Below are 25,822 nucleotides of genomic sequence, written 5' to 3'. Positions count from 1 at the left end.
AGATCTGCCGCGAACCAGTCGTCCAGTCCAGTTTGGGTCCTTACACAATCCCATTGAGACTTGCCTCATATCTCAAGGAGGAGGCGTTCACGTTGTCTATGGACGCCGGTAACTAAACACAGTGAACTGTGAATTGGCTTACTCGTCGATACAATAAATAAAAAGTTCAATAATAAACCCCCACACATCAGATTCGATTGACATCAATTGTTTAGCAATGAGGATCTAGGAAACCTAAGTAAATAGGAAGATCCGGAGACATATTTATTACTGTTTTTAATTGAACTTTTCCTTTCTTAATTCGATAAATAGTGGGTAGTTGCTCGTTCACGTCAAACCCGTCGCTTGCGACGAAGGGCTCGGCGAGTAAATTAACCCACAGACACAGCCCACTGAGTTTCTCGCCGGATCTTCTCTTGTTCTTGATCGTTGCTTGTGCACAAAGTGTGTTCCTCCGATCCATTATCGGTGCTTTTTGACTCTCCAAGCACACGTCGAACCCCGTCTATTGCGACCAAAGGTTCGTTGTGTAACCTATAGACAACCTACTAAGTTTCCGGATCGCCTCAGTGGATCGCGATTTCGATCCGGTGGTAGATTCAGCGAAGCGAAACTCCTTGGTCGAGCCCAGTGAGTTCATCTACCGAACCGAGCGTATATATATATATATCTCTCTCTCTCTGTACTGGACCTTAAAATGCTGATACCCTCGAACCGCTGACTAGACGGTCCGAGATAGAGACTTCAGAGAGACCGGAAGACGGTCAGTAGAGATTGAACTACTGATGGTAGGACCTCTTGTTTGCCGCACGGGTAGGTACCACCACCCCGCCTATTTCTGCCGTGAAGCAGTAATGCGGTTTGAAGGATGGGGCAGCCGTTGTAACTATACTGAGACCTTAGAACTTATATCTCAAGGTGGGTGGCGGCATTTACGTTGTAGATGTCTATGAGCTCCAGTGATCACTTAACATCAGTAGAGAGTGAACCGTCTTAGAGTAGGGGTACGGCTGTCGGGGTTGCTCTGAGAGTTACGTATATCTTCCATATTGAATAATTAAATTAATATAGTTCGTAATCCTAAGTTTCCTTTTTTAAAACGACCTCAAAGTAAACTCCCGTAACAGTACCTAAAATTGCCCCTTATGCTATCAACCATTAGGTAGGGAAAAAAAGTCAGAAAATTAGCAACCTCATTTTGAGGATTTTCATCATTACTGGAAACAGGAGGGAAGGGGTTTGAAAAAACAAAACAAGTTAAAGACTTTCAGAATTACCCATACTTTTATTATCTTTTAAATAAGGTATTACAAACTAATTAAAAGACAAATTCAAATTGGCTTCTAAAGGACAATGCCCAAAAGTGGGCCAACTTTATGTCAAAACTATTTGTACTTGAAAAACTATGCCTTATTTTTTCACGTTGTTTAGTTTATGTATCAACATTTCTTTCAACCTGGCATTGTTTTCCAAAAAAATAAATTACTTAATTGATAACATCCCAAAACTATCCAGGCCATAGTTTTTAAATTCGCCAATAGGCAAAGGGTCATACAGCCTTATAGCAAACCTATATGCTGTCAAACGAAAGAGTTGTTTGTGACTTGAACAACAAATAAAAAAAAAATTGCTAATGCTTATAATTCACAGGCTTCTTAGTTTATTTTTGTTCAATTAAATATTTATATATTGTAATAATAATTATTACTTAAAACCATGAATTATTTAATATTTTTAGATATTAATGATTCCATTTATTAGTAAAAATATCAATGGCCTACCATTACTCTATTCTTATTATATATGATCAGAGAGTTTTGGCAGCAACCCGAGTGAAGCGTCACTTGAATTTTTATTTTAATGTTTTTTTAATACTTTATTGTGTAATTTGTATTATTTGTATTTGTAATATTGTGTATAAAAGGTCTGCGTAAGCTCATGCTCAGTCAATGTGGTATTCGTCGAGTTGATGTCAAAACTCCCAAAAAGCAATAAAAAGAGATAACACCGGCTTTTTATTGACATAAAAAATATATAACTTCGACAGACTAGGCTGTATAGGCTACGCTCTTTGCCTGCTTATTGGTGAATTTAAAAACAACAACAACAATATCGTTGCCCGCTTCCGGATTTTCATTTCATTTTATTATTATTATGAGGATATAATAATAATAAAATGTACGTAAGGGCTTATTTCTAGCAACATTAACCACAATTAACTTATTTAATATTGTAAATAATTATGAGAGCGATTATTGATTTCGAAGAAAACAATTAACAACTTAATTTTAGCTGCAGAAAAAAACAGATTTCTCTTAAACCTGGGTGAGAATATAAAAATCGTTTTCTGAATATGAAACGATATTTCTTTGTCTATCAAATTAAGTTAAAACCATCATGACAGGACAACTTTTTTTAGGGGCCCAAACGCCCATAGAAAATGGGCATTGTCCTTTATGGTTATAATGCATGAGCATTAAAGTTTTGGGGGATTTCCACTCCCGGCCCGAGACTCCGCTGCAGCAAATCCCGGCATCGGCGCGCTGCTGACCGCGGGCCACCAACTACAAACATTACTCCGGACAGATTAGTTAGCTGTAAAAAATATTTCACATAGCTGTGTCGCCAGACTTTGTAGTACCTCAATCGATAAATAAAAGACCTAAACTTTTATATAAAATAAACTTAAAACAAACAAAAGGAATCCGTCCGACGGGGGACAAATCAAAGGGAAAACAAAATTGTTATTTTTATTTAATTCAGAGTATTTTTATATTTATATACCTTTTAAACCTTCTCTGGACTTCCACAAATAATTCAAGACCAAAATTAGCCAAATCGGTCCAGCCGTTCTCGAGTTTTAGCGAGACTAACAATTAACATTATAAAGCAATTCCTTTTTATATACATATATAGATAGATAGATAAATTATTCTTATTGGATAAAACTTAACACTCGATAATTAACAATACAACAATTGAACTTGGATTATTGAAGTGAAACTTCTAATGCGACTTCCAACAAGGTTGCTTTTTTCTTCCTACCTAAGCTGATAGCTTGGGAGGCTATTTTAGCGGAACCTTAACTAGTAGGTAAGCCCACGGGGCTCAAACCTGATGACGTTGCTAACACGAACCCTAACAAAAGCCGTGCTTCGCAGAATCTACCACCGGATCGGAAACGCGACCCACTGAGAAGATCCGGCGAGAAACTCAGTGGGCTGTGTCTGTGGATTAATTCGCTCGTCGAGCCCTTCGTCGCAAGCGACGGGTTCGACGAGGACGGTGACCGGTGCTTGTGGTACCTAAAAGCACCGTTAATGGATCAGGAGGATCCGTAATGACGTGCTTTGGGTGACGTCGACTGTTTACCATTCGGTCTACAGGATCGGGTATGTAGTTTCCAGCGGCCACGACAAGAGGGTTCTCATTTCTCAAAGTGGAAAAAAGAAAAAAAATCTGGCTTGCAACATAAGTTATGTGCGCACGACAAAACAAAACATATAGTGCTGAATTTGTAAATACTAAATGTATGTAGAAATGTACTAATAGTTTAATAAGACATTACCTCCGCGCGCAGCTCTCGTGTCGACCTGCTCCAGCCAAGTTCACTCTTCGTCCAAGTCCATGTCCTCTTCGGATCCCTCCGAGTCGTCCTCCTCCTCAGAGTCCTCCGAGTCGTCGCACCCCGGCGTCCAGCCCTCCGGCAGCTTGCCGTACCTCTTCAGTTTCTTCCTCTCATTCGTGTCCATTTGCCGCACGACCAGTTTAGCGCCGTCTGAGAAGATACGAGACGGGTTAATTATTTATTCCTACCTATGCTGATAGCCTTGAAAGGCTATTTCAGCTTTTCCTTGATGTGTAGGTGAGCTCACGGGGCTCAAACCGGAGTGTTATTAACACTGGCCCTGACTGGCCTTGTACTGTAACTGACGCGACCCGGTCTCGTAATAACAAAGAATGTGTAGTGGCTGTTTGATTATATGATGATGACCGAACACCTTATATGTTGCTTTTCAAGTTAGAGCCCCGTGGGCTCACCTATTCGTTCGTCTATGCTGGTATAGGCCGCGCCAATAAAGAAACGAATCTAAAATGGCGGCGGCGATCATGCGCTCTCACTCTAAAGTATTGCTGTCTTTAGTCGCACACGGCGCATACTGCACGCAAAAACATATCAGTTCTGACTGGTAAATAATATGGCCTCTCGCACACACGAGGAAAAGTCCTTCACAATGACGCATGCGAAATCTCGAGAAATTAAGGAAAAGAAATTCTCATTTGCTTTTTTTTATATTTTTTTAACAATAAACAACTTTTTCTTTGTCTACCCTACCCATCTGTCAGTGCAGGTACATAGACGCCATTTTAGATTCGTTTCTTTATTTATTTAGACACACCAACAGCAATACACACAAAACATTCAAGCTTTAAATCAACATGTATAAAATTAAGTACTGTTATGTAAGTTAGTTACAGGCATGTACAGCAATTTCTTATAACACACTATGACATGTTACAGCAAATTTTACAATCAGCGGAAAAATTGGTTAAATTTAAATGTTATCAGTACGACAAAAAAACTAATTGAAAAGAACATGAAAACAAGAGTTAACCACTTAACATTCTCTCATCAATTATAAATAAAGGAACTTGGATACTAGTTTTTTTTTGACGTGACAACGTCTTATAATTCGATGGGGCCGGCTGCACGCACGAAAAAACATGACTCGTGCGGCGTTACCTCGCTCTGAGGTGTTCCATTTAAGGCTTGAAGTGCAAGCGAGAGCGCGCAACGAGCGACAAAGAGGCACAATCGGCCTCCGCGTTCGACATCTGTCTCTCTCCTACTTGAGTGAGCGATGCATCCGCGTGGGCAGCTGCTATACAATAATACATTTACATGTTTTCGTCAAGTATGAAGTTCAGTGAAAAGTGAATGTGGTGTCAATTGTTTATATCAACGATAATTGCGATAATTGAAAAATGAAACCATTCCATCAGTATTTTCTTATGACGTTGTCACGTTCAACTATCGTCAGGAAACCGACTTTACAGTCAACCGATTTTTTTAGTTATTTAAATGCGGGCGTGCGAGGGGGAGAGGGGCGTTGGGGGGCGGGTCTCACTGAGGGCGGTCCCGTCGGCGGCGAGCGCGGCGGCGGCGTGCTGTCGCGGCACACTCAGCAGCAGCAGGTTGTAGAGCACGCGGGAGCGCCGCACGCGCACGGCCTGCAGGCGCCGCGTCAACGGCATCAGATCCTCCTTCGACGGCAGGAACGGCTCGCCGTAGATCTGACGACGCGCACACCCAAATACTTTTTTTTATGATTGAAAGATTACTGGTGGCCCGGCGGCCTGTCCAGTTTCACCAGGACAGGTGGGCGAGCAAATGCTCAGCCAGGAGGGATGGGATTTGCTAACAACCGCCCGAGCGCCTCCGAAGGAGACCTAACAACTCAAGAGCAGCTGCTTCGAGAATGAATCTACTACCGGAGCGGAATCGCGATCCGCTGAGATGATCCGGCGAGAAACTCAGCGGGCTGATGCGTGGGGATCACAGAAATACATCAGCTGTTTGTTTATTGGAACGAAGTTCCTTATGGGACGATGCGGAGGAGGGTACCCTAACCGGGAAAAAACGTCCGTAACGTAAGATTTTTATTAGTAATGCACACAGTGTACGACGACTTATGTTTGTATTAACGTACAAAAAATAACATATTTTTATTAATCTTATCTATTATATTTCTTATAAATCATTGTGGATAAAATAAAGTTGATAACTTTGTAAAGTTTTTTTTTTTATCAATATAAAAATCATAATAAAAAATGTATACCCGAATAATTATTTTCTTTATACCTCGAATAGAACTTAAAATTAATATTTTTATAATAAGAAACTTCGTTCCTATCCGGTGTCCATCTTTTTTATCGCTTAGATGGTTGGACAAGCTCACGGTCTACCCGGTGTTAAGCGGTTACCGGAGCCCGTAGACATCTACAACGTAAATGCCGCCACCCACCTTGAGACATGAGTTCTAACGTCTCTTTACATTACAACGGCTGCCCCGCCCTTCAAACCGAAACGCATTACTGCTTCACGGCAGAAATAGGCAGGGTGACGGCACCTACCCGCGCAGACTCACAAGAGGTCCTACCACCAGTGAATGAAATATCTTCGGCAAGTGTCTTGTACAATCAATTCTAATTAGCCGTATACTTTTCGCAGTTAAGAAATAACACTGTCATATGAATATGAACATGACTAATTATTACTGCTATGTGGCGAGCGCGTATGACAATACTGGCATATATACATACAGGGTGTTTTTTTCCCCTACCTGTTCCCTGGTCTAGAGGACTATTCCAGCTACAGTCGGACTGGTAGGTAAGCTCACGGGCTCAACCTAAGAAAATTAGTCGGCCGGAATTAATTAGGCCGGGTTTAGAGGTCTGGAGATCTAGAGGCAAGAGAAGAGCGCAGGGCCCTTGGCCCCAAATTATTATCCAAATAAAATGTACAATATTATCAGTCGAGTTTTTCAATAAGTAATTAATTGTGATATGTGTGTACCATCGGAGACAAGAATTATCTGTAATTAAATTTTCCGAGGAAGAAAAATATGTTTACTAGTGTTAACTATGTCGGAATTTGAAAGATTTTTTTTTCCTAAGTCTCTGTTGTTGTCAGGCCCTACGTTTCTGGAGGCTCTGGTTTTCCTTCCCTAAATCCGGCTCTGGTTGACAACGTCCTCAGGTTAGATACCCCGTAAGCTCACCTACTCGCTCAGAGAATCTAGTATGACCCCTTGAGGTCATTAGAATAGATAAGAAGAAAAAAAAACCACCCTTCGCCTCGCATAATCGCCACCAGTAACAAAATAAATGAGCGAATGAGGAAATGTCCCAATAATAATATATTTAGAAAAAAAAATATATTTTTTTTATTTTTTTATTGCCCTTATAGGCAGACGAGCATACGGCCCACCTGATGGTGAGTGGTTACCGTCGCCCATGGACTTCAGCAATGCCAGGGACAGAGCCAAGCCGCTGCCTACCGCTTAATACTCTCCACAAGCCTCGTTTGAAGAAGGACATGTCATAGCGATATATATTTAGAAAAATAAAAGCATACCTTGATTCTTACTAATTGATTCCTGACGGACAAGAATTTCTTCTCGAGGATCTCTTTCATGATCTACGAAGATAAAGATCAAACATAAAGTACGCTGTAACTAACGGTTCGTCCAATTCAAATTACTTGTTAAATAAAATTTCAACACAAATTTCAAGTTTCTTACGTTTTTTTTTTATTACTTAGATCGGTGGACGAGCTCACAGCCCACCTGGTGTTAAGTGGTTAGCCCATAGACATCCACAACGTAAATGCGCCACCCACCTTGAGATATAAGTTCTAAGGTCTCAGTATAGTTACAACGGCTGCCCCACCCTTCAAACCGAAACGCATTACTGCTTCACGGCAGAAATAGGTAAGGCAAATTGTAGTATAGGCGATCTGTTCCAGACAACTTATTGTATCGACTTGTACGATTAGCAGCGTTTTTTTTTTTTAAAGAATTATGCTCCAATGCCTTTACCATTGATTTTGCCAATGTCAAAATATTTAATTGGGAGCGTTTGGAGTGCGTTCCAACCGACAACTCACCAGGTTGATGCAAGGCGCCATCGACTTGAGTTGCCTCCGCACTCTCTTCCTGGACTTAACCTCTTCGGAGTCCGTCTCCAAGGCGACAGTGTCCAGATTGTTCAAGTGCTCCCCGACCTGCGACAAGGCGACGTCGCACATGCGTCAACATAAAAAAATCACAATCAAATTGCTGATGTCCATGGGCCACGGTGACCAATCCCCATCAGACAGGTTGCACGCTCGTCTGCCTTCGAAGGCAGTAACAAAAAAACTAAGAGTGTACCAAAGGCGCGCGAGGTCAACGACCTCGAGGTAACGTGGCCAGCTGACTTTGCGTTTCATTGCGGGCTTAGTTTATAGAGAAATTAAGTAATATTTCCGTCGGCATTCGTGAGGCGTATACACACAATTCAAGCCAATTAGACATTACGGTTTTCAGAGACGACTAAAATTTTTTATCATAAAAATTTACTAATAATTAAATAAACAAAAAAAATTCATGTGTGCAATTCACACGTGGTAGAAGTGAAACCTTCCAAAATTAAAATACAATTATCCTAAACGTCTTAAGTATATGTAAAATTTTGTCATTAGTAAATAATTGTAAGGTAGCGCCCTCTGTGAATTGATATTTTAATTTCACGTATAATCCTAAATTAAAATTCACTACAAGAGCTTTCATACACACGTTAGTATTAAAAAATCTCACAGATGGCGCTGTATTAAATAGTATGTATATTTCTGTCTCATTCTTTGCTGGCTTCATCCTACACATTTTTGTATTTGTGTCTCTTACCTGTCGTTTTTTCCGTTGCATCCGGTTTGAAATCACAACGATTCTAAAGAAGTTTTCACTTCAACAAACCTTATAAGCGTCGGTCAAATGAGTCGTCTATTATCAAACATTTTTATTGATATGTCAATACAGATTTATTTTAATATAATCGTCTCCTTCAAAGAATACGGTTCAAAACCTGCATTAAATAAAGGTTAATAGTTAACCTGTTATTTATCTAAGATGTCGTTCCGAAGAGTTTTGTGACTGCCAATGGAATACAAAGTCAATAATTCGTTTTTCTGATTTACCAATCATTGTCCAAAAGTCAGATTGCCGCCTTTGATAATAGTCGACTCAAATGAAGTTTTACTTCTATAGTTACTTTATAAGACTCTGCACGTCTCAATGTGAGAGAAAAGAGACAGAGAATATACTTTATTGTACACCAATTAACATTAGAAAACGGTCAACAAGCAGATACGTTTGCACAATAGGCGGTCTTATCGCCAAAAGCGATTTTTTCCAGACAACCGTTTAATCACCCGAAATTCTGGACAGATAAAAATACAGCAGGCATGTTGTGTTCTACTATTAAGAATACATTATTAAAGAAAATACATACATACAATATAATATAATATTACAATAACAATATTACAATAATGTGGTGTCGAGTATTATTACCTTAGCTTTCAATAGTTCGCCATATTTATGTACCACTACATTTATATTCTTGCAACGTAATAATTCTGGAACTGAAAATAAAGATACTTTAATAACACGTCGTCGAAGTCGTCGTGGCCTAACGGATAAGACGTCCGGTGCATTCATGTCGAAGCGATGCACCGGTGTTCGAATCCCGCAGGCGGGTACAAATTTTTCTAATGAAATACGTACTCAACAAATGTTCACGAATGACTTCCACGGTGAAGGAACATCATCGTGTAATAAAAATCAAACCCGCAAAATTATAATTTGCGTAATTACTGGTGGTAGGACCTCTTGGGAGTCCGCACGGGTAGGTACCACCACCCCGCCTATTTCCGCCGTGAAGCAGTAATGCGTTTCGGTTCGAAGGGTGCGGTAGCCGTTGTAACTATACCTGAGATCTTAGAACTTATATCTCGAGGTGGGTGGCGCATTTACGTTGTAGATGTCTATGGGCTCTAGTAACCACTTAACACCAGGTGGGCTGTGAGCTCGTCCATCCATCTAAGCAATAAATAAAAAAAACATAAATATGTATCATTTTTGCTGAAATAAAATGGACGCACTGGAATTTACCCTCAAAATCAGTTTAATCATTATTCTAGTACCACAAATGCCATTTAAATACATAAATATATTTTTTGCCGAAATAAAATGGGCGCACTGGAATTGACCCCTTAATCATTGTCTTAGTACCACAAATGATACTTTTTTTCTTTTGGGACCAGAGACCCATGTGGTCTCTGTGGCCGAACATGTCAAAAGCCCACTGACTACACCATTCCCTTGCTGTCGCCTGACAAACCACCCCCTCTGGGACAAGTTTTTTTTTGCAAGTGCATTTTGCAAATGCGCAAGTTTGCACACAATGTTCCTTACAACTATAGGAAAAAACAACACGATAACGAAAACTAATCTACCTTATAATAAGGAAAAAAAGGCCTTAAGAGGCTATATCAGCGTGTAAGGAAATCATTTTACTCACAATATACATTTAACAATTACACTACCTAACCTAACTACTCAAAACAAAATAGGGCCCACCATGTTTCATAAATGAATTTTACAGATTCTTTTTCTTTTTTCAGTTTTTATGATTAGGAATGAATAAATTAAGGTTTTTGAAAGTGTGTGAACATTAACAAGAGTAAGTTTTGCCAATTTTATGGAATTTAGTCAAACATTACAGTATTTAGGAAAGTTGACAGAAATTATTGATTTAAGTAAAGTTTGATTTTGATTTTTATTATTGACTAAATCAATGAGTTTGATGGTGCTTAATAGCGAGTTGGTCCTCCTTTGTTCCGTATGCACTCTCTGAATCTATCTGGGACACTTTCAATCAAGTGGGTGATGTTTTCCTCGGGTATTCGCTCCCAACACAATTTTAGGGGGTTTGTCGATTAGTCACATTACTGAGGTTCGATTTGAGGCTTCTTTTCAATTGGTCCCATAAATGTTCAATGAGTGGGGTTAAGATCGGGACTCATGGCCGGCCACGGTAAAACCGTAATATTGGCTTCAGAGAGAGTTCTCTGGGTTGTTCGCGTTGTATGTGGGCGAGCATTGTCTTGCATAAAGACGAAGTTTTCACTCACTCTTTGTGAAAATGGGATGATATGGGGCCGAATTATTCGATCGACATACCGGGAGGCAGTTATGGGGCCTTCTTCCAGAATTACCAGCTCAGTTTTACCAAGCAAGCTTATTCCAGCCCACATCATAACATTTAGAGCTCTAAAACGATCCCTTTCACGTATGCAAGGTTCTGAAAAACGTTCTCCTTCTCTTCACACGCGCACTTTAGATTAAGTAGTGTAATTTTAATAATGGAGGATGCCCTTGAACCTTTTTTAAGTAAAAATATCCAACTCAGTTGACGACTTTGCCAATTCGTTATAGGTATAAAGACAGGAGCCAATACTACTAATACTAATGTACTTTCTTATGTGATGTTTTCAATAAAATCTTACCGTTCGTATTTTTTGTCACGGTACTGATTTCGAGTTCGTTGATCTCATCCCTGGGCATACCAGAAGCATCTTGGATGCTGTGCAGAGTGCTCTTGATAAACTCAAAGTCTGTAAAGTGAGGGTGCCTCTTGCGGTAAGCGAGACTCAACTTGAAACAGCTTCCCCGTGTCTCATCGTCCGATTCCATAATACGTTCGAGGCGTTGGGCAATTATCTGAAATATTTATGTGCAAAGTGTGTACAGTCTGGGCCATCCACTTCGACAAAGCGGCACGACACGAGAACCCTCTCATCGTGGCCGCCGGCAGCTACATTCCCGATCCTGCGGGCAGAATGGAAAGCAGTCGACGTCGCCCAAAACACGTCATTTCGGATCCTCCCGATCCACTAACGGTGCTTTTAGGTACTTCAAGCACCGGTCACCGTTCTCGTCGAATCCGGCGCTTGCGACGAAGGGCTCGACGAGTAAATTAATCCACAGACAGCCCACTGAGTTTCTCGCCGGATATTCTCAGTGGGTCGCGTTTCCGATCCGGTGATAGATTCTGCGAAGCACTGCTCTTGCTAGGGTTCGTGTTAGCAACGTCGTCAGGTTTGAGCCCCGTGAGCTCACCTACTAGTTAAGGTTACGCTGAAAGAGCCTCTCAAGGCTCTCAGCTAGGTAGAAAAAAAAAACTGGTCCAATTATTGCCTGAGCATTATTATGTGACCTTTTTTAAGTTCAAACGTTCTAATCTATAGATTTTATAAAACATGTAGAATTAATTACTAACATCTATTAGTTTGAAATAGAATCTATCATTTTAGTTCGAAACAGATGCAGAACTGGGCAGGACGCTTATCCAGATGTAAGGATGACAAATGGGCTTACCAAACTACTAAATAGCTCAGCCCAAGAAGCAAACGAAATGTCAGGAGACAGGAGAAAAGATGGTTTGTTGATATAATAATGACTGTTGGAACAAGTTGGATGCATTTGGCCAAGGACAGCGACTGGTGGAAAAATATGGAGGAGGCTTGTACCCAAGAAGAGGCCACAGAGCAAAGAAAAAGAAGAAATACCTAGTCTATAATCTGATATATATTTGCTTTGTTAAGTGGAAATGTAGCTAGAATAATAATAGCATCTATTAATAGTTATTTTAGAGAGACCACAATATTATCATTGTAAGAGGGTTGTTTGTTAATGTATGCACATTATTTAACATTTGTTTGGTCCCAATATGTACCATCATGTTAATTTTATCCTGTTGACGACATTAATACACAAACAAGTTTTTTTTCTACCTATGCTGATAGCCTTGAGAGGCTATTTCAGCTTCACCCTAACGAGTAGGTGAGCTCACAGGGCTAAAACCAGAAGTGTAACTAAGACTGACCCTGGCAAGAGCAGTGCTTCGCAGAATCTACCATCGAATCGGAAACGTGACCCACTGAGAAGATCCGGCGAGAAACTTGGCAGACTTTTGTTAAAAATTTTGTAGGCAATTTAGAAAAAGACCCCTTTGCATTGTGGATAAACTATTGGTGTTATGGGCAGTTATACCTACACATATCTATACAGATCTACTTCTCTCACAGATATACACAGATATTCAACACCTTACCTTTCTCATTCCCAGTATAAGCTTTTTTCCAAGTTTCTTATTCATCACAAATGCTCCTGGAAACTTGTGATTATATTCAGATATAACTTCTTTTATTGTATTTTCCAGAACCTAAAAATGACATAATAAATTGTGTCTGCTGTAAGCTGCTAAGTGAATCTAGCATCGTATTTTTGAAATCTCTCAAGCCCAAAAGCAAATGGACAACGTTTGTGATCCTGAATTTACAGACTAACTGTTTACTGAATTCATCTGAATGTCTGTCATTTCAACAAATTCAATAATAATATGTGCCGCCCGAAATGAGCTTATCATGTAACACATGCATTCGACGAGTACGGTTACCGGGATCCCTAAGCCTGCTCCTAGTGTTAGAGCTGAAGGCGTCTAATGCAAAGGCTATTGGATCTGATGGATCCGTAAGGACGTATAAAGTTAATCATGCATGTGCAGTAAGGTTGCAATGTATCGAACCATTATGAAGTAGGACAGTCGCACATAACTCGTCAACTAATACAGTCGCATTATACATTGTATATGAACCTCGTAAATCAGTGTTCAGCAAGTGTAACATCTATGTATATAAAAATGGGGTATATAAATATGAGGTATATAAATATAAAAATACTCTGAATTAAATAAAAATAACAATTTTGTTTTCCCTTTGATGTGTCCCCCGTCGGACGGATTCCTTTTGTTTGTTTTAAGTTTATTTTATATAAAAGTTTAGGTCTTTTATTTATCGATTGAGGTACTACGTAAGTCTGCCGGCTCAGCTATGTGAAATATTTTTGAGTCCAGAGAAGGTTTAAAAGGGTGATAAATATGAAAATGCTCGGAATCAAATAAAAATAACAATTTTTCGGACGATTTCTTTTGTTTGGTTTAAGTTTATTTTATACAAAAGCTTAGGTCTTTTATTTATCGATTGAGGCACTAAGAAGTCTGCCGGGTCAGCTAGTATCTAATCTATACTAATATAATAAAGAGGAAAAATTTGTTTGTTTGTTTGTATTGAATAGGCTCCGAAAATACTGAACCAATTTGAAAAATTCTTTCGCTGTTTGGAAGCTACACTATTCCCGAGTGACATAGGCTATAATCTTTTTTGAAAAAAAAATTAGGGATCCTTACTAAAACTCCAATGTAACCAAAGGTGTAAAAAATTTTCCTAAAATATTGTTTACAGTGCGTGCGCTACGAAAACTATTGATGATAGAATAAAATAATGTACTGCGACTTTGTAGAACACATTATTATTTACGAAAAGTGTTGTGACAGCATATGTCTGACTATTACAGTTATGCCACAACAAGTGTTCTTTTATTTAAAAAAATAAAACAATGTCAAATATCGTTGAAATTTTAGGCAAAGACCCGAGCGGAGCCGGAGCGGGCCGATAGTAATAAATAAATAAATAGAATATATCGCACCATTCGTGGAAAAAGGTCGCAAGTGAAAAACTCGAACTTTTCAGGAACGTAAAAAAACTGTTTTGTTAAGAAATGGTAAATCATAGATGAAAATGTTCTTAAGAGACTTCATGGATAAAATTAAGCTGCATATATATCTGTTATTGATTTAAAACAATTTTGAGTAGTTTTCGAAATAATTTGAAATTAATCTGTTACGTCTTTAATCCCCGTCATGATATTATGACTTTTAGGAATAAGTAAAGTAACCGCTTTGTTGCTACGGTGTTCACACGGATCATAGCTTCGTCATTTTACTTACGTATTTCTTGCCGACAAAATTGAGCTAGCTTAGGTATGTGTATAAAAAAATACGTCTTTGTTGCGGAAGAATTAAAATAGAAATAAACATAGTAAATAAATTTATGTTTTTATTACAAGTTTAATAATAAAATAAATATGTCTGTATCACTAACAACTTACTTATTCTACTCTGACAGAAAACGTTAAAATATATTTAATAAATCGTATTTTTTTACTACAACAACATTTGTTTGCTATTATTTATGTGAAAATTGAATGCTTAAGGTAGTAATTAAATTTAAATTGTTAATATGAACTTATTGAATGAAATCAACCAGCTTTATTAAACAAAAGGACTTGATAATAATGTTTAAAAGTAAATTAGTCAATAAAATGCTCAAGACGTAATCTTTTATAAAAACCATGATAATGCGATCGTATATTATTGCCGTAACAAGGACTTATCAAGTCTCTGTTGAAATTTCTAGAAATAGATAGATAGATAGACCATTGTATATCTGCGTTAGTGCCGATAATACTTGGTTACTTTCACTCTGAACCTTTCTGTTCTGCCTTTCCTTTCTGTAATTTGCATTGGTATTAACCTATTTAGGTTCTTCTTCATAAATATCATATTTCATATTAATAATTATAGGATTTTGGAGATCAGCAAATAATCGTTTTATGTTAGACCACAAAACTTTGTTGCCAGTGGTATCCTCATACCAGTTTTTAGCAAGTTCAACTAATCGTTTATAGTTAAAGAAATTCTCTTGTATCATGTGTTTCACAATACATAATTCTTCGTATTTACTTTCGCATTGCGAACGATTGAGTGCTTTTCGTCTGGTACATAAGGTACATAATAAACTTGTTTTTTTTGTTTCTACGTGCTGCATCGAGTCTTCTTCATTCTGAGAGTGAGATTTTTTTAAAAGCCGTGGATAATTTTTACTTGCAACATCCATATATACATATATAGTGCAAAACGAAATAGTTTCGGTTTTGTCCTGAACAATTCTCCGAATAGAACGATATTTTTCTGATAACCCTCGATGCTTCATTTTGAAAAAAAAACCATAGACATCTATTTATTTGGCTTCCCCTTTCGCAATTTCAGCAAGCCGCATATAGCAATAACTAACATTAGTTAAAATATGATCAACAGTGAAATTTTATACTGGGTAATTTTTTTGCTTGCGAAAAACTCCGACCTCCGATTGAGGTGCGCTCAAAATTTTTTCTAAATAAAGTTTGCTACTGGTTTTTCTTTTGAATTAGCTTTTTCTTTTTATGTGCTTTTTATATCCCGTACAATTTTTTGTCCTATAAATAATTCTCGTATTCGTATTTCAATTGCTTTTTCTTTTTATCATCCGCTTGTTCCTACACCTTCATGTAACGCATAAAAAAAATTTAGGGTAGAAAAATCAGATATTGAATTTTGTGTTGAAAATAGAGCAAGGGTCTATTGTTATAGTGTTGCTGGCTTAACATTTTAACAGAGTTGTTGATCTTTTATCCAATTTAGATATAAACACTTTTAGCATAAGTAAGCTTTTCGTCCAAATTTTCTCTATGAATTTCTTGGAAATTGGTTTATATGATCAATAAAGCTTTTTATTTAAATCATCTACTTTTTTAGGCCGGTCAGAATGACATCCTCTTAAATCTTTCCCTGACTCCATCTCTTATTCATCAAGCTATGTAGACAATTTTATAATTTGTATCCAAATTCTATATAAACATATTTTCGCAAATAGTTACTACATTTTCAGTATTTTAACTTTTTGGGAAATTATATTCCAAAATCTATGCTATTAGCCTTTTCGAATCTACCAGTATCATACGTTTAGGCTTAGATTTTACAAATCTTATAATAAAATACGATTCTATTGACGCTCAGAATTTCCCAAACATCAATAATAGTTGAAAATAACAATCCTTTAAAATTTATCTATTTATTCGTTACACTTTTTTCTTTTATCTACATGGATCTCCCGTAACTTTTTCTCTTCTCTTTTCCTGTATCCATTAACGGTATGATTTACCAAAATTTTTGAATATTTTACTTCTTCACCTGCCAGGAACTTTCATCTCGCATTCTTTTTTAATTCTTTTCATTGCTATTTGATTATTGTTATGGGTAAACTACGATGCGATGAAATTTATACCATTGGCAGTTTAAATAGGGTTTTCTTTTCCGCTGACTTTTTCCTCCGCTAATTCTAAAACATTTGCATTATGCGATTGTGTTTCTTTTGATCGAAATTCTTTGGTTGATTCTGTATAAAAGTTTATAGTTTCCGACAAAGTTGCTTATACGGAATCACCATGTCTAGTTACACTATTCTGTAATGTATTACTTAAACTAGTTTATGGTCCATCGTCATAAGAAGAAGAACATTCCTTTGAGACTTTATTTAGATTTAATACCATCTTCAGTAGAACTCATTGACATGTCATGCATGCGCATGCGCATCAAGTCATTTACGTTTTCTTACAATAATATCCATAACTTTACTTCTGCAGTACAGTTTGCAGGAGTGTGGTATTTAACTTCGCGTAAAAAATGGTACACATACGTTTAGATCAATGATAGTTAACTAGGTAGCGGCATGCACGTGAGAACTATTCAGCTAGTGCCCATGCACCACTCTCGTGCGTGATAGATTTAAAAACAAACAAGAAATTTCGTGATACAAATTTTTGTATAATCAAATTTCGCAAGAAATAAGTAAATATTAAGTATGTAGTGTGGTTTATCCAACTGATATGCTAATGTTTTTGTTTTTAATTATAATTACGTTACGAAATATTTTCAAAATATATAATATAAAATTAGGTATTTTCATTTAAAAATTAAAATCCATCGAAATTAATCATAGAAGAAGCGAGCTTATAATATTACGTATGAATGATTCGCAAAAAGTCACGTACAAAAAACACGTAATTGAACTTGCGCACTTCACATCTTCATCAAATATCGTGGCAAAAGTGTGCATGTTCATTTATGCACGTATATTTTAATAAAATTGTGTATAAGTAACAATAAGCTTTTATTGATAGGGAAAATTTCAGAAATGACCAAATATAACAAAAATTACGTAAATAATAAGGCGAATCATTTAAAAAATAAAAATCTTAGCTTTTCGAAAATTTTGCGATATCTCCGTAATTTTTTGGAATATTTTTTTCAAACTTGTTAAGCACATGTGTCATGGTCTCCTTTAACGAATAGTGAAATAAAAAAAATTTGAAGTAATTGTACTTGCGACTTTCTTCTACCAATGGTGCGATATCTTAACTAGTCCTTGTCTGAACTTACTAACATGACATGACATACAAAAGAATATGTAATTACCAAAAGCACAAACAGACTAAGCAGTAAATCAATCAAAATTTCACCGGCCATATTACTATTCGTGCCATTCTATCATAATTGAAAACATTTGTTGCTTACTGTTTTTGTTGTGAATAATGTTATTTACTCAATTAACATTACAGCCTAGATTATAAAATAATGTAATTCTTAAAAGAAGACGTTATTTGTAACAATTTTATATACTGTTTTTTTTTTAAAACCTCATAGGACGTACAACCATCCTATATAGTTGTGTTACAAAGCAAGCTTTCCAGTTTGATAGGATAGTTGTTATGAATATCATTATAACTTTTGAGCTTATTCTATCGAAACAAAAAAAAAAAAATTGTTACCTCTATAGGACTCCCTTCGATTGGAATGTTAAGTCTATGTTTCAACTTTGGCGGTATAGTTCTTGGTTTCTTTGATACTTTTAACTGAAATGTAATATTGAAGTTTTAATACTGTAAAATAAATTGTAGTATAAAAAATAATTTTAAAGAAAGCCTTTTTTTTGACTTGGTTTTAAATTGAATTAAGATCTCAGGCGGGTACAAATTTTTCTAATGAAATACGTACTCAACAAATGTTCACAATTGACTTCCACGGTGAAGAAATAACATCGTGTAATAAAAATGAAACCCGCAAAATTATAATTTGCGTAATTACTGGTGGTAGGACCTCTTGTGAGTCCGCGCGGGTGGGTACCACCGCCCTGCCTATTTCTGCCGTGAAGCAGTAATGCGTTTCGGTTTGAAGGGTGGGGCAGCCGTTGTAACTATACTGAGACCTTAGAACTTATATCGCAAGTTGGGTGGTGCATTTACGTTGTGGATGTCTATGGGCTCCAGTAACCACTTAACACCAGGTGGGCTGTGAGCTCGTCCACCCATCTAAGCAATAAATAAAAAATAAAACACAAAATTAAAATTTGTTACTTTGCTACTTTCTTTTGAATGAAATTCAGAGAACAGTTATTCCACCGGTGGAGTAACGTTCCAGTTTTTAATGTAATTTTTTCAACTGACAAACTTATGCAACTGAACTTATGTTGATATAGCTTTCCTTAGGGCTAAAATATGCCAAAGTACACAAAGGTATTTACTAGGTATTTTTATCATATTGAGATTTGCTCAATGACATTTGTCAGACATAAAATAGTTTAAAAGAACTAACATAATAGGCTTTTATAGAAAATCCAACTAAAAAATTAAAAATGTGCTTTTCAGGATATTATCAAAATAACCCTTTAAGCCTTCTTCTTGTTCATAAAATATTTATAACTACTGATACCATGCACCTTGCGCTTTTTTACAATAAAATATTTTTTTCTTACACTATTTTTAATTCAAATTTATTAAAATTTATTTTCTATTTTTTTAGTTGGATTTTCTATAAAAGCGTATTTGGTTAGTTTTTTTAAAATATTTTTTTTTTTTATTATGTAGTTGAATTTCATTTTTTTTTCAATTTTTTTTTCTTTTAAATTGTTATCCTTAATAAGTACACCAAATTTCGAGTTAATCCGACGTTTTGAAGGGGGTCAAAATCATGTTCAAAGATTCCGTTACAAACATACATACGTCTGAAGCTAATAAAAGTGTATTAAAAAAAGGGTAGTTGTTTTAGTTGCAGATAATATGTAGATCATATACAGGACTGTGTGAGCCAGTGAAAGTAGTTTTCATTATATATACGAAAATAATAACTCACTTGTGGCACAACCTCCGGTATGCGTGCATTAATTCTATAGCATCCAAATGTAGCTCTGTTCAGTCTGTTCACTACTGTATGAGGATTGAGGATTTCTGACAATTTTAAGTAGCATGCTCTGCCCTCCTTAGAAGTGGCAAAGTTCAAAGCCGAGAAGTTTCCTCTTATCACAGTAGCCAATTTTCGGACAATCATTGATAAATCCCACTGAAAAATATTAATTTGAACATTAGTTTTTCACGTATCTCCGTAGCGGAAAATATCAGAATCAATGTTCAAAAAAGCGCCAGTTTGCGCTAAAACCGCCAAAAAACGCAAACGAACACTACGAACAAAAAAATGTGCATGATGTTTTTTTAAATATTCATTTCAATTACATAAATCAATTAAATACGATTTAAATTAAATGTCAGATTTTCCCTTAAGATCGTGTATTTGAAAATCTAGTATTAAAATAATATAAACATAATTACGGAGAAAAAATTATTTACCTTCGGTGGAAAATGTCTGACCTCAATAACAGACATGACTCTTTTGGTTAGATTTACTTTAATAATAGAGTTAATTAGAGTTAGGGTTACTTTAGTGTTTTAAACTATTTAATGAGGTTATTTAATAATTAACTTTCTTTTATTTTACCACAAATTCTACACACCCACACAGAAAGTAGTAGGTTGTCAAATGTCAATTAGTGTTTTGAATAATTATGGTAGTAGTAGTTTTATTTTTCCAAATGTAAAGGCACAGATAACATACCATACACCCTAATCTTTTATATATTTATTTTATTTTATGAAATATGATGCTATGCAATGAAATGAAGTTGATTAATATGAAACATGGCATGAAATGAAATGAGATGAGATGATATAATATGGGATATTTTTATGGAAAATCATAATACAAAGTGAAATGAAATGAAGATGATTAATTTGAGACATTAATCAACTGGGATGAAATTAAATTAAATGAGATTAGATGATATGGGATGAAATATGTAAAATGGTGGTTTACTGAGATTTCTTACTGGTTTACTGGTGGGTAGGACCTCTTGTGAGTCCGCGCGGGTAGGTACCACTACCCTGCCTATTTCTGCCGTGAAGCAGTAATGCGTTTCGGTTTAAAAGGTGGGGCAGCCGTTGTAACTATACCGAGACCTTAGAACTTAAGATGGGTGGCGCATTTACGTTATAGATGTCTATGGGCTCCTTAACACCAGATGGCCAGATGGGCTATTAGGTCGTCTATCAATCTAAGCAATAAAAAAAATTTTTTTTTTTTCATTGGACTTTATGGAGGATCCCCATAAGTTACGCCAACTTCTAGGAAGTTCACAGAAGGTTGTCGATCAGTGGACTTGGATCAAGTAGAGATCGTCGCGAGCCGCCATTTTCATTTTATGAGGACGCCTAAATACTTCCAATCATTGTGGAATTTGTTTAACCGGGATAGATCATTTAGTTCAAAAGTTACACCGTTTTGTTTACACCGCAGTCACAGCAGTGAACAAAAATTTAAAAAATTCCGTAAAAAAAAAAATATTTAGCATTTTTTTTATATTTTTCCCTCGATAAAATTAAGCATATAGTCGGATTTTTAATTAGACGAAGCCAGCTGACAGTAGCTAATGTCACTTTGTGAAATAATGTTGCTATATTTAAAGTAATAGTGATGCGTTCAGTTCTCGTTCAATCACATAAATGAACAATGAGTGTGAAGAGTTAATCATTAATTTCAAACTATAAAAGAATATTATTTATATTTTACAATAAAATTGTATTAAAGTGATCCAATATAATAATATGTTACTAGTAGTATGTAACTACAATCAGTTTTTTTTATTTTCATTACCTATGTACCTATAATTGTTATATTTTATACATCTATAGTTTCAACTATATGATGCATTGGAAATAGGATAGTCTTACAAGCTTCCTCGCAATGTTTTTCTTAATGTTTAAAACACTCGGTATTCAGTACAGGTAGATACCATAGGAACATAATGTTTCGTCGAAAACTCGTTGGTATGTACAAAGCACGGCTAAAATTCGAACCCCGTGCCCGATATCGGCAGTTCGGCACACTAACTATTCACTAGACAATCGAGGCAATTTCATTAATTCAGGAGTTTTTTCAATCGTTCACTTTGTCACAACACTATTTTTATTTCATCAAAAACTGACAACACAGTAAACGTCAGTTTACTTCGTCTAATAAAAAATCCGACTATAGATTCCCTCATTTCGATGTGTGCACATTATAAAGAATCACACTGTATATATTAATTTCAGTGTTGTTAGTATAACGGAAAAATAATATCATTAAATCGATATATCGAGTACTTTTTTAACTTAATAATATTCCAATTTATTTATTTAGGTACTGTTCTTGCTTAGACGGCTGAACCAGCTCACGGCGCATCTGTTGTTAAATTTTTAGTTGAACCCATAGACATTACAAATGTGAATGCCTCTAACCCCCCACACATGAGGTCTAAGTCTCAATAGATTAGTAAATAAGCTTAGTAAAATTCTACCCGCCTAAACATTACCATATTCACATACACCAAGCGCCTTATTCTTTAGGTCACGACAAATTCAGATCTGAAATTGCCTATATTATAGGGAGATTTAAGAGACTATAAATAGCCCCATTTGCTCTACTACTGGGAGCTTGGCTATATCTTTGTCTGTAGTCAACAAACACGATTATTTAGAGTATTTATTTTCAAGATAATTGAAATTAACAATGCTAACCACTGCCCTGAATATAAATATAAATTATATATAACTCCAATACAAATTTTGTTTCCCTGAAAATTAAAGCAATTTTTATAATTAATCTTCTTTTATTTGTGCGATTTTTTTGTAAATAATAAAACAACATAAGTAACAATCTTATTATCTTTATATTGTAAATAACTATTGTATATTGAAATATGTCAATAATATGATAATAAAAAAATTATAAAGTATCTAAGGTATGATACAAATCATAAAATAAAAATGGTAAAGTAATTAGCTTAAAACTAGAACTTTTTTTAAAGAATTCCCTTTGATAATACCCATACTAGACTAAATATCTAATAGCGTATTAAAGGCTTGATTTGGTGTATTGTTTTACAAGACTCATCAGCCCATGTCAAGAACTCATCTCGTAGAGCCAATACACATTCTATAAGTATAACACAGTCATCTTCTGCTCTGTGTGCATTTACTGCATCTTTATCAAGTAGTCTTTTATATAAACCAGTCAAAGTAAACTCCCTCTTTTTAGTACTTTTATTTTGTATTGACAAACTTTGATCTTGAGTTGTAAGGTCATTCTTATTTTTCCGACCCTTCTTTAAATTCGTACACTTTTGCTGATTTAAATCATTTTCTTTTTTACTTTTTTCATCATCAATACATGTGTCTTTGCTAAATGAGGCACACAGATTATCAATTTCTTCCCAATTTTCTGTAGACACGTCGAGTTCTGGCCATAGCAATTCACTAGCACTATCGTCTTTGCTAGTATTCATTTTTAATGGTAATGACTTCTGAGTGGTCTTTAGAATTTTTCGGAAGCCAATCAAAGAGTCTATGCACAGTAAGTCACTTGGCAACAAAATGCCTGCATCGTTGCACTCTGCTAATAATATCTTATAATCGAATGAATTTCCATTATGCGCGACTAAACATATAGGCTTCGGAAGTTCATTTAAAAAAGATACTATAGCATTTGCTCTCTGTTTAAATGTCGGCGCATTCTTTAGTGACTCATTCGTTAGGCCAGTCAAAACTACAACATCAGGATGAATTTTCTTTTCTGGGTTCAGTACGAAAGACAACTTCTTAATGGGTGGCAGACCTGATTGTATATCTAGATCATCTCTAGACACTGCCAAAAAACATAATTCGGTGATCTTAGTTTTATTTCTTTCTTGAAACGGCAAACCTGTTGTTTCGATGTCGAAAAATACGTAAGTTGTAATTCGAACCATTTTATGGATGATCTTTTGCTACTTGCAACTTCTGTTTTATTAAATTAAATTTTCATGTTGGAATAAAATTAAACTTTTACATGTTTATTTTTTAGAAACATTTTCTTCTTTATTTTTTGGCTCCGGCACGGTTCGTGCATTAGCCAGCGTCAAGTAATAAGATTTTTATAATTAACAGCTTTTTTTGTTTTATTGCTTAGGTGGGTGGATGAGCTCACAGCCCACCTGGTGTGAAGTGGTTACTAGAGCCCATAGACATCTACAACGTAAATGCGCCACCCACCTTCAGATATCAGTTCTAAGGTCTCAAGTATAGTTAGAACGGCTGCCCCCGCCCTTCAAACCGAAACGCATTACTGCTACACGGCAGAAATAAGCAGGGTGGTGGTACCTACCCGGGGGAACTCACAAGAGGTCCTACCACCAGTAATGGCATAAAATTAAATTAAATGAAACGATATGGGATGAAATATAATTTCAGTAAAATGGTGGTCATTTACTGAGACTTTTTTCAGTAGAATTTTTGGAGGATCCCGAGAAGTTTCGTTTGTAACACAGTAATGTTAAATGCATAATTTTAAAGCGACCCATGAATTGCATTAAGTGATTCTAGCGGCCCGAGCATGCGAGTCCTCTGCATCGGAACATCTTTTGTTCGAACATGTATAAAAAGGCATGCTACCGCTGGAGCCACTCACACTTCGATAAAGCGGCACGACACGAGAACCCTCTCATCGTGGCCGCCGGTAACTACATCCCCGATCCTGCGGAAAGAATGGAAAGCAGTCGACGCTGCGACGTCGCCCAAAACACGTCATCTCGGATCCTCCCGATCCACTGACGGTGCTTCTAGATATTTCAAGCACCGGTCACCGTTCTAGTCGAACCCGTCACTTGGGACGAAGGGCTCGACGAGTAAATTAACTCTCAGACACAGCCCACTGAGTTTCTCGCCGGACCTTCTCGGTGGCTCGCGTTTCCGATCAGGTGGTAGATTCTGCGAAGCACGGCTCTTGCTAGGGTTCGTGTTAGCAACGTCGTCAGGTTTGAGCCCCGTGAGCTCACCTACTAGTTAAGGTTACGCTGGAATAGCCTCTCAAGGCTACCAGATTAGGTAGGAGAAAAAAAAAAAGAGCCTCTCATTCAGAAGCCGCGCCATATAGTCGAAAGTAAGCTCAGAGTACGCTGATAGTTAACTGTATACGAATTTTACATTTAAGTTCATTATTAGTGCCCGATTTCTGATATCGGGTTCCAATAATCCCATCAATCGAGACTTTTTGTTTTGTAATTGGAATACGCTCCACGGAACGTCCCGTAACGTACCGGAATCAAAATCTGATCCTATTACCTTTCGACTGATGCCAAGGAACTGGAGTATCATCGATAGACCCCAGGATCCTAGTCTTCTGAATCGCCTTAATTTAAAAAAATACGTATAATTATTTTATTGTAATATTTGGACGCAGATCGGTCATAATATTTAGCCTAATTTAATTTTGTAATTATATTTAACCATGTGTAACAATCTAGTTAAGCAGCTTAAGTGTTCTTTTTATATAGTTGTTTCCTCTTATTGTATATTTGTGTGCTTTAGCTTAATATATGTTTGCTCAGCGCGCAATTGTAGCAATTACCGAACAATAGCCCTTGTGTCGCACGCTAGCAAGATCCTACTCCACGTCATAAACAGGAGACTAAAATAGTTCCTTGACTGGCAGATACCTCAGGAGCAGGCGGGTTTTGTTAGGGGGAGGGGCACGAGAGAGCAAATTCTAAGCTTGCGACTCATTGTAGAGAAATGCTACGAGTACAACACGCCTGTATTTATGCGCTTCGTAGATTGTCAAAAGGCCTTTGATTGCGTGAAATGGGAGAAACTGTGGGAGATCCTAAGTGAAACAGGAGTTTCGGGTCTTATCTTATTATGTTGATTCGCAATCTGTACGAGTCGGGGTTTGGGTCTGTCGAAAATGCCACTTCAAGTAAATTTCGTTTCCAAAAAGGAGTCCGGCAAGGATGTATTATCTCACCTATTCTCTTCAATATATATGGGGAATATATAATGGAAAATATAATAATATATAATATAGGATGGCAAGCGAAAGCATGGCGAACAGCTCCTGCGGTACAAGGATGTCGTGAAACGACACATGAAGAGATGTGATATAGAGCCCTCTCAATGCGAGCGCTTGGCAGTACAGCGGTCAGAATGGCGCAGGATGGTGAATAGCAAAGTACGCGAGTTCGAGGATCAGCGTAAAGCTGACCTTGATTACAAACGCGACCAGTTGAAGGCCCGCCCACCTGCTGCCATAACCTATAATT

At 36.7% G+C, this 25,822-nt stretch overlaps 2 protein-coding genes across 3 annotated transcripts; both read right to left on the bottom strand.

The window, feature by feature from the left end:
• Positions 1 to 1,262: 1,262 nt before the first annotated feature.
• LOC101738649 (uncharacterized) lies at positions 1,263 to 21,073 on the bottom strand. 2 transcript variants are annotated; one of them, XM_062675687.1, is made up of 11 exons: positions 20,001 to 21,073; positions 19,510 to 19,716; positions 18,150 to 18,233; positions 12,718 to 12,828; positions 11,111 to 11,324; positions 9,114 to 9,184; positions 7,670 to 7,786; positions 7,139 to 7,201; positions 5,130 to 5,295; positions 3,569 to 3,778; positions 1,263 to 2,564 (listed from the first exon to the last, which is right to left on the bottom strand). In XM_062675687.1, the coding sequence occupies exons 1-10, from the start codon at positions 20,034 to 20,036 to the stop codon at positions 3,609 to 3,611; spliced, it is 1,239 nt and encodes a 412-aa protein (XP_062531671.1). In that variant the 5' UTR covers positions 20,037 to 21,073; the 3' UTR covers positions 1,263 to 2,564; positions 3,569 to 3,608. The 2 variants fall into 2 exon arrangements, with proteins under 2 accessions (XP_062531671.1, XP_004923131.1); XM_004923074.5 differs by having other exon boundaries at positions 1,263 to 3,778; positions 20,001 to 20,241.
• Positions 21,074 to 22,398: 1,325 nt separating this feature from the next.
• Positions 22,399 to 23,643, bottom strand: LOC101738032 (uncharacterized). The gene has a single exon (XM_004923068.3). It carries the CDS (start codon positions 23,492 to 23,494, stop codon positions 22,592 to 22,594), a length of 903 nt encoding a protein of 300 aa, XP_004923125.1. The 5' UTR covers positions 23,495 to 23,643; the 3' UTR covers positions 22,399 to 22,591.
• Between the last annotated feature and the right edge of the window lie 2,179 nt (positions 23,644 to 25,822).

This window comes from Bombyx mori, chromosome 24 (genome assembly GCF_030269925.1).
Source record: "Bombyx mori chromosome 24, ASM3026992v2".
Classification (NCBI taxonomy): domain Eukaryota; kingdom Metazoa; phylum Arthropoda; class Insecta; order Lepidoptera; family Bombycidae; genus Bombyx; species Bombyx mori.
The sequence above is the reverse complement of the archived record's forward strand: the minus strand, read 5'-3'. Positions and strand labels throughout refer to the sequence as shown.

What these genes read in the sequence shown, in the direction of transcription:
- LOC101738649 (XM_062675687.1), bottom strand. Translation starts at nt 20,036, where the DNA reads ATGTCTGTTATTGAGGTCAGACATTTTCCACCGAAG. An exon ending in TCAGACATTTTCCACCGAAG is followed by an intron (nt 19,717 to 20,000) that starts GTAAATAATTTT and finishes AATATTTTTCAG; the next exon opens with TGGGATTTATCAATGATTGT. An exon ending in TGGCGCCTTGCATCAACCTG is followed by an intron (nt 7,202 to 7,669) that starts GTGAGTTGTCGG and finishes TTATCTTCGTAG; the next exon opens with ATCATGAAAGAGATCCTCGA.
- LOC101738032 (XM_004923068.3), bottom strand. Translation starts at nt 23,494, where the DNA reads ATGGTTCGAATTACAACTTACGTATTTTTCGACATCGAAACAACAGGT.